General features: G+C 41.6%; 1 protein-coding gene across 1 annotated transcript; it reads left to right on the top strand.

Annotated features, from left to right (window-relative positions):
* Positions 1–2,677: 2,677 nt before the first annotated feature.
* Positions 2,678–9,182, top strand: C1H11orf97 (chromosome 1 C11orf97 homolog). Its single transcript, XM_076330162.1, has 4 exons — positions 2,678–2,768; positions 3,446–3,550; positions 6,659–6,784; positions 8,709–9,182. The coding sequence occupies exons 1-4, from the start codon at positions 2,678–2,680 to the stop codon at positions 8,714–8,716; spliced, it is 330 nt and encodes a 109-aa protein (XP_076186277.1). The 3' UTR covers positions 8,717–9,182.
* Positions 9,183–9,600: the final 418 nt, after the last annotated feature.

Below are 9,600 nucleotides of genomic sequence, written 5' to 3'. Positions count from 1 at the left end.
GTATTTTGTTTTCATACTTTTAATTGAAAGCTCAATTATCAATGCAATTGCCTGTTCTTAAATCAAAAGCGTTATTCATAGGATGATAAAGTAGTTTTGGTTTATTTTTTTCCTGGTACTTTTCCAGGAAATCACTTTCTATGAAGATCCTGTTTACTTTTACCTTGCAAATTAAGTTGAGGAGTAATGTTTTAATGTCATGGATATGGCATTAGTTAGAACAAGTAAATTTCAACTGTATGAGGATAAACAGCCAACATACTGCTGTGTCTGATTTAGTTACAGCTAATTTAGTACAGGACACACTCAACAGTGTTTTTCTTCCACCTTTGAATTCCCAAAGGGAATTCCTCATTCCAACTCAAAATTAGGACATCAGCATAGTTCAAAAACTTTACTGGTATTTTTCCTCAAAATTCCTTCATTTCCAGACCATTATTTGACACCTTTTTAATTTGTGATAGCTTGTATTACTAATCCTAGACATTCACATCTGAGTTGGGCTTCCAAAAGTTGTGACAGATTTGGCTGCCGTCATTTAACCACACTCAAGGTGGTGGAGGTGGGTTGGTTGGTTTGTTTCTTAAGATTTTAAGGCCTTTAGCACGCGCTTGAGTGCAGCTTTTCTCTGCAGTCATGCCAGCTAGAATCTCAGTGGTTTGCAGTGAAGACAGGACCCTTCATCTGAGGCGTTATTATCAGGTTTTAGCACTGAGAACTATTTGGTTTAACTTAGCAGAAAAATGTTAATTAATGCTATAAATTTTCACAAGAGACATCATAATTTGCTGCCTTTGTCAGTTTGGCCTTTCTGCTAGGAAGTGAAAAATTCTATGATTTTTAGAGTTGATTTGAGAGTTTAATTTACCTGTGTTACTGTTCACATCAGCTGTATCAGTCTGCATCTCTCAATCTTTCAACTTCTTTTAGAGAATCAACATCTCTGGATTATTTAGCTATCCTGTCTTTTTTTTCTTTCCCCCACCTTGGTTCAAGTGTAGGTTTCAGATAAAAATCACTACTAAATGCAAATATTTAATGAGTGGGGGTTTTTAAGTACTGGTACAGTACATCTCAAAACAATTATTCTGAGCAGGTAGATCTTTTCTGATCAATAGTGGTTTAGAAGGATACTGGTAGAACTTCAGCAATGCTGTCAGCCCAGCAGATGATCTGTATTGCATGGGAATTAGTACACTAAAGACTTTCCCATGGTAATGGCATGCTGCATGATTTTGAGCTTCAACTTTCCCATCTATAATTTAGGAGTGGCAAAACACAGAGAAGCAAGTTAATCAACTTGAACTGAAAATTGAATGTAAGACCTGAAGTACTGTCACTCAGTATGACAGCTGTAACAAAACACTTTGTCCTGTGCAGATGCCTTACTGAGTGAGTGATCCCAAGCTCCTTCCAGACACCACTAACAGAGCTGAAGCACATTTGTAACAGCAGCAGCAGGGTTGGGGTATCTTGGCCCATATTTGGTGCTCCGATCAAGCCTCTGTGGAGGGCATCTCTGTCACCTGCCTTTCTAGAAGCCCTGTTCAGCACTTCTTAGAAAATAAGAGAACTGCCTCTGAACTATGAATGGTACAAGATAATTTTTAATGCTTATTATTTTGAAAGTTTGGTTTCAGGACATCTGTGGAAGATGAACACACCTTGAAATGCATCAAGGAAAAATATGGAAATGGATTACATCATGCATTTGTGTAACTAGACTTGGTTTGTATCTTATAAATTCTCACTACTGTATGCAAAGTCTTGATTTCAAGGAAGCTACTGCAGGGCAAAGCTTCCGGCCAGGCAAGCAGGATATCTTCCCTGTGTGCCTGCCGGCAGCATTATCTGTTGACTACTGTAACTGCCAGCTGCTCTTCCTTCTCAAAACTTGAACAGCGGCGAAACAAGGAGAGTCAAGTCTACTTCAGTCCTACAAAGTGTCTCAAGATGCCTCATTTTATGAAAAGCATTATTAAAACCAAGCTAGTACTTTTAAGTATTAGTACATCTACATCATCCCTCCAGTGAAACTGTACTCTTCTGTCTTTATTTCCATCAGTCCGCCATTGCCTCAGGTGATAATGACAAGGCACCCTTTCATAAGGCAGGCCAGTGGTGGCACTCCACAGGGGTACAAAATGTTTGTGATGTGGATGTCCACTTGTGAGTGTGGTAATGCTGACTGACACAAACGAGGAGCTGTTAATGATACCTAGAGCAGAACCATTAATGACACCTAGGGCTGTCACCCACCCTGTGCCCCAAGCGGGCATGAGGTGGCTGTGGCCTGCTGTCCCCTGGGGACAGTGACTGGCCGCACCTCCCTCTGAGGTCCCCCCCGTTGTTAGCCCTGGCCTGTGGAAGGGGTAAAGCACCCCAACTGTGACAGAAAACGGCGGACCCGATCTGCCCCCCTCGGCACAAGGCTGCGGGAGGAGGCGGGCTCCCTCCCTCAGGCCGCAACATGGCGGAGGCCGGGCAGGGCGGCACCGCCCTGCTCTGCCCCGCGGCCCGCCCCCCCGGGGCGCCGGGCCTCTGTCTTACCCGCCGCTCCGCCGCTGCCGCCCTGCCTCCTGCTGGCAGCGGGGCAGAGCCGGACCGCCCCGGACCGCCCCCGCTCCTGTGGAAACCGGCCCGGCCGGCACCTACCTGCCCGGGCGCGGCGGCGGCCATGAGGGCGGCGAGCGGGAAGCAGCCGGCGTTGGCGGCCGAGGAGGCGGGCAGCGATGTCCGCGGCGAGGCGGCGGGAGGCGGGCAGCCCTGTGAGCGCGGCGGTCCCCCGGCGCGGCGACGGCGCCCGCCTCACCGCCCCCCGCCCGTTGAGGCCTCCGTTCCCCTTCCCGCTCCCCTGCCACCTCCGCCGGGGTGTCCCCTCGGGGAAGCCGAGCCTTTCCCCCCGCAGCTCCCCACTGATCCCTCGCGTCCACCTTGCTTGGCGGTCCCTCGCCTCCCGCGGCACCGTGCACCCCACTACGGCAGGGGTGGGGGTACTGCCCTGTCAGGCAGGGACTCCCCTGCCGCCATGAAGTGCCCTAATCGCTCATCAGCTCCTTGGACATCTCTTTCAGCGAGGACGTATCCTTGGAGACCTCCTCCATACGCGGCCCTGCCTTGGGTTGTTCGCCGTGGGGAGAGATAGTGGCCGCGTCTCCTCGAGTGCCCTGGGGTGGCCTTAGCTCCTCCATGGGAGAGCCCCCTCACCGCGCTGCAGCCCACCAGCACTCCCCTTTCAGATTTACCCACCACGGCCCTGTCGTGAGGAATCGCTTGATGTTGGGGAGCAGGGCCTGGCTGAACACTATATTTGTAAATGATTTGTCTTAAAGTGTATGAAAGACAGAATTAGAGCAGCATAAAATGACATTATGTTCGGCAAAGCATGTTAGCATTCAGGGGATTTAAAATAACTGGGTTTTTTTGTAATATGTTTTACTCACAGGGAAGAAATTTGTATATGTTGAGCCATCTAGGAGAGTTAAAGAAATACTTGAAGAGGAGCTTTATTTTCGGAAAGAAGCATGCCATGTTAAACATCCAGCTGCAGGTAATCCTCCTTATCAGCAAATGGCAAGTGTTTGTCAGGGCAAATGAAAAATAGTTTTGAGGAACTGTGGCAAAATTATTAGTTTAAAAGACCAGCCCAGAACATTTATGTAATAGCTTGGGGAACATTTAGAAACAGAAGAATTACATATAGTCTTTATTACTTTTTTTTTTTTTAGTCTGAAATTACAGGACCATAGAGAACATGAATAATTCCATATGATCTATCAGTTTAATAAAACAGAAACAAATGCCAAGCAGTAGGGAGGTTTTGTTACCTTTTTCTTTGAAAGAAGTGCTGTAGTTATTAGAATACTTTGTTCCCTTCTGCTATTCAAAACCGAAGCTGGTGTTGAAAAAAAAGGATTGAGGTAAGATTGATAAATAAAGAACAGGAAAACAGTGAAAGCAATTAGAAAATCAGTCTGTTTAGGCAGTTTAAAGGTTATGGAGAGACTTGATTACAGCAGGCAAACGAGGAAACTGAAGTCTAAGAAGGAACAAGGTGTTCGGTCTAGCTAAACTATTAAAAGTTCTGAGAACTGGAGGTGAAAATGAGGTAAGATCAGAGTAGAAATAAGCATTTTTTAACAAAAAGAGAACTTAATAAAAATTTCTTTACTGAAAGAGTGGTTAAACATTGGACCAGGCTGCCCAGGGAAGTGGTTGAGTCGCCATCCCTGAAAGTATTTAAAAGACGTGTAGATGTGGTGCTTAGGGACATGGTTTAGTGGGCGTGGTGGTGTTGGGTTGATGGTTGGACTCGATGATCTTAGAGGTCTTTTCCAACCTTAATGATTCTATCATTAATACTGGAACAATTTAACAAAGATCACTCAGATTTACCATTTTTAATACACACTTTAAATACTTTGCACTTAAACGGTTAGCCCTGGTCCAAGCTATTTGCTAGTCTTGGTGCAGGAATAAGCCTGATGTCATGTGACCCACGTAAGACAAAACTTACATGATGCTGGTGGTCTCCTGCAGCCATAAGATCTATTAATCTAATTGTAGAAAATTAATTTTCAGAAGTTTGTAATGTTTAAGGATAGGTCATCTTATCTGGTTGACTACAAAGTCTTACTGCCTTTATCAGCCAAGCCATTGTATTTTATTAGGTACCTCTCCGTAGAGTCCACTGAGTAAAGCTGGTTATTCCACAGCTTCCCTCACTAGTTTGTTCTAGTGGTTGGTGTATTTACAAAAAAAAAAAAAAAAATCCTGATTAATAATTTGGATTTGCATGATTCAGCTCCTTGCTTTTCTTGGATATGTAATAGTGCCTTTTTTAGTATCCAGGATTTTCTTCCGGAGAAGGTATATACACATACTTGGTTTTGGCTCTTTAAGTACTCTCACCAGTTGTTTTGCCTCTTCTTTTAAAATGTGAATACCAAATCTGATAATGGTATTTCAGTATTTGTATCACGAGTAGCCTGTAGAGAGAGAGAATCATCTACTTATTTTAGAGCTAACATTAGCACTAGGACCTTGAACTGTTTGTCGACTGTTACTCCTAAATCCATGATGCTTTTGCTCCACAATACACAGTTCTCATTCTGTAGCCCCACATTCTCTTCTGTAGAGTAAAGCTATTCCTTGGTTATATTAAAGCTGCATTTTGTTGGAATAAGCCCATCACTATATCTCCTATTACATCCTCCACAAATGTAATAAGGGCATTTTTGCCTTTGTTTCCAAATTTGGAAAATTTTGAAAAAAGTCTGGTTTCTCTTATGTAGGATTGAGACCCAAGTCTAAACTCACTCAAAATGAATTTAAAGCAGTTGGATTCACAGCCAAAAATGTACATAAGTTAGGTGATGTAATCAGTATCCTGTCAGATGTAAAGACCATTTGAACCTGCAACTCCATTACTGTGATTAGGCTCCTTAGGCAATTACAGCACACAGCTGCAAATGAATGACTTGTGTAGGCTCTGTTTATAGTAAATGGAGAGAAAAAGGCACTTTGAAAAAGCAGTTCTTCTGACTTGTCCTAGATACCTACCATTGCATGCGTCATGCTCTGAAAGTGCCTGTTCTTTTCCCATTGACTGTAAAGGGGTTCTGGACGAGTAGCTGAGTTGCAGATGTTAACATTGGTCTGCTCAGTCTGCTTATGTGTCTGATGTTACTAAGAGCTGAACACAACTATATTTCACTGCATCCATCTGCCAATGGATCAAAATTGTCTGGAATATTTCAGTCTGATCGTATAAATGGATGCTACCATATATGTTCTCATGATTTCTGGGGAGTCCCCCAATGAAATATATGTTACAAAGGCTTAAAGTACTAAAGATAATACAGAAACACCACAAAAATACTCATTGCAGGAATGTATAATATGGGTGTATAACAAGCTCAGTATATAAATGGTATGTGTAGCATAATGTTATATGTATAGCATAGCAATGCCATGTATAATAAGGTCAAACAGATGCTGGTGTACAGATATTCAGCAAGTACCTAGTTTCTTTTTCATCTGTATACATTTGGAGAATTAGAGATGCTCCCTAAGTGGCCTGGGCTCTGATAAACAACAATTGTCAGGTTGGGTGGTTACTGATTTACACAGTTTAGATTATTAGTAAGTTTATTGTTTTACATAAATTAGATGGTTAGTAAATTGTAACCTTTCCACAAAATAAATTTGCTTTTTTGTTTTGTTTTGGTGGTGTTGGTTTTGTTTTGGTTTTTTGTTTGTTTTTTTTTTTGGGGGGGGGGGGCGTTGTTGTTCTGCTATCTTTTTATGAGAGCATTTGGTATTACAGTATGACCAATAAATCATGCTGGATGCATCGATGGCATTACTGCTGTTTCTTACACATTATAGAGCAGCTGCGTCCTGCTTCAGTTAGGAGCCTAGTAGTCCTAAGCTGTTCTACAGACAGCAGGGAGCATCATATACCTTTAGCAATCTGAATTGCTCTCTGAAGATGTCAATCTCTTTTCATTAACTATGGAGGAAGATTATAGTGTTCTGCTTAACTACTTCTAATTACTGTCTAGACCAAAGAGACTGTCTTTTAAAAGTTACATTAAATCTAGAACAAATTGAAGTAATCAGTTATAATGGTATTATTTTCACAAATTATTAACAGTGGCTGTGGAAGGAATTTGGAGTGTGAAAAAGAATTTCTCCATTGGAAGCCTGAAGCCAGTGTCACAGAACAGAAATGGTTTACTTTTGCAGCCTCAATTCTACTCAAGGCATGCAGGAATGAAAAGTAAGAGTCAATAATAAGAAACTTTCATTATAACACCTCATTTTAAAATTGCAGGGTAATATTATTTTAAAATTCATAGACATCTCACAGGACTGCCGATTACCTATATGGTCTTATAGTTATCACCTCTGGGCATCTTTCTGCAGAGCTAACCCACCTATTCCTTTAGTTAGTAGCCAACAGACTTGAAATCTTTGCATAAGAAATCTGTTTAGGACTGCTGTGTTGAGTCACCTTATTTCATTTTCTGAAACCTTTTGTAAATGTGTGGACTAATCACTTGTTTCCTACTGATAGGTGGTGAGTGTTGGTTTTGTGTACATAATGAGCCTTAGCTGCCTTTCTTAACATCCAAACTTAACAAATTCAAATGTTTGGAAAAGCCCTCCTCCAGAGTGTGATCTAGGTATCATTTCAGGCATTTTAGCATTTGCCTGCAATGGTCAGCTGGTGCTCTGGGACACGTATTTTCTTTCTTTACAGTCTGTGGAGTGTGCCTTTTGTGGAGCAGACCTGTTCCTTATGAGCTGGTGGATTTTAGCACAGTCTTCTCAATGTGCCCACCTTCTCTCTTTCAGTGAAATGTTTTAACTTTGTAGCGAAAGGTGAAAGCTTCCAACCCTAAAGAAACAAAGTTCATTAGCTTTCTAAGAGGAATATCATTAGTGCCATGACCTTGCAGAATATATGAACTCAGCATATTTTGCCATCAAACGAAGCTTCTTCCCATGTTCTTGGGGGCTAGTGGTTTAAAAATACAGCTAGCTGCATGACTAGCACTTCTTTCTTCCTATCTTGATCTTGTGAGCTCTGGAGATAGTGGCATCTTAGTTGCAACAGCAGCATGAATTAAATTATTGCTAGTATAAGAAGCGTTTAACCAGTACAACCACCTGCCACACTGCCTTTACTCTAGAGTTACTACTTGTAAGAATATTTTGGTTATAGAGCAGGCCTAATCTATGCCAAGTATTAACTGCAGTCACTTCTGGTAATGTACTTAAACCAAGAAAATTTTAGCTACACCATAGAAAATACAACCAAAGAATGCCTCAGAGTTTGGAGACGTTGGCTGAACTCATGTACCTGAGGCTTCTAGTGAAGGCACACAGAGTTTTTAAAGATCCTGATCTCCTCCATTTCCTGTTAAGATCCGTGAAGAAAGAACAGCTTTAAAACAAAGCAGTTTATTCAAATTGATTCAGGTGCTGAAATTTATGGGATCTGTTGGTTTTCCTTTGGGAATTTAGATGTACCTTCATTCCCAGGGACTGCTGCTAGAGACAAGTGGTGCTTTCCTCACTAGCTATACTGCCTGTTTTGCAGTGGAATAGGCAGGTACCATGAGAGAAGGGGTGGCAGAAAAGATAGAAGACAGGAGAAAAACTGGAAGCAATCTGGCTTCAGCTCCTATACTCACCAAACCTTTTCCATTCACACACCCTCTTCTGTGTAAGGATCTGAGGAAGAATGAGGTGGTAATACAGTAATTGGGAGATGGAGTAGGTACAGGCTATGGAAATGGACAAAAAAGAAGAGGGATTTCCAGAGAGAAGATGAGCCTACTGTGTTTAGTGCCAGAAGGAAAGGCACCAGCAAAAGGAAAAGGAAGAAGCACAGACAAGGGGAATGAAAGAGGAGACACAGAACAGGTCGGGAATTCCTGAAGGGAACTGGAGAGAGAACACAGTTCAGCAACGCAGAGATAGAAACTGTAAGAAATGAAGGGAAAAGATGTAGGAGAAATAGGTAGAAGAGAGAAAAACAAAAAAATATATATACCCATGTTGCTGAATTTACTGAAGTTAATGCATTTATTTTTGCTTCTCCCTTCTATTGCCTTTCCCTAAAAGTGACTAGTGGTTTGGGGGGCTCACTATGTGGTGTCTCATCCATCCTTAGAGCAGATATTGTTTTTTTACAGATTGCTGAACTTTAGTGCTGTGAAGACCTGAGCCCGTTCTGATGTGTCAGATCAAACATCAAAATGACTAGCTGCCTTTGGAAATGTAGATCTGTATTTCTAAGATTTTGAAGAAAGTTCTGCTTGGATAGGGAGCTATTTCCTCTTTGTTTGTTGCTGTTTTATTAATATGCTCATGCTGCTTTTTAATCTGATGTTGTAGTAGCCAAATCTGATCCATCTTTCAGCCAGTGATGAAGATGTCACAATCCAGAGATTACAAAATGTTCTTGCTGACAAAAACGTGCTGCTGTGAAACTTGACATTTTCATAGGCTTCTCTGTTGCAAAGTGATTCAAAGTTCCAGCAGAAGATTGTGATGTAATTGAAGAGATGCCTTAAAATACCTTAGGCTGAGTCCATTCATTAAACTGAGCAGTCCAGAAGTCAAGAGTTTGTGATTTGATACCTAGCCTGATTTAATAAAAGTTTAACATAAATAAGCCTCTCTCTCTATGTCTCTATATATGTAAGAGTTATCATAGTGTCAAAGAACCACAGAGGTAGCATGGAAACCAAAATAACCTGTCACTTAACTCTCGCTCTTAACCATTGTTACAGCAAAGTAATACCAAATAATCATTAGTTTGTTTTGTATTATCACACTGTCACCGAAAATTGGGAATAAAACTCCTTAACACTGGGTGTATTAAAGAGCAGGCATTACTTTATTCGGCCGGGTGCATGGGGGATCTCTCCTCCTAGCGTGCACACCATATGTTGCATCAACTGTCCCTTATATGGTTCTGCGATATGCATATTCATAATAATTTCTTGGAAAAATCATGCATATTCATTATATTTCTAGGAACTAATTATACTATTTGCATAGTCTTTCACACATGCATTTTGA

This window comes from Aptenodytes patagonicus, chromosome 1 (assembly GCF_965638725.1).
Source record: "Aptenodytes patagonicus chromosome 1, bAptPat1.pri.cur, whole genome shotgun sequence".
NCBI classification, from domain to species: domain Eukaryota; kingdom Metazoa; phylum Chordata; class Aves; order Sphenisciformes; family Spheniscidae; genus Aptenodytes; species Aptenodytes patagonicus.
This window is presented reverse-complemented; position numbering and strand designations above follow the sequence as displayed.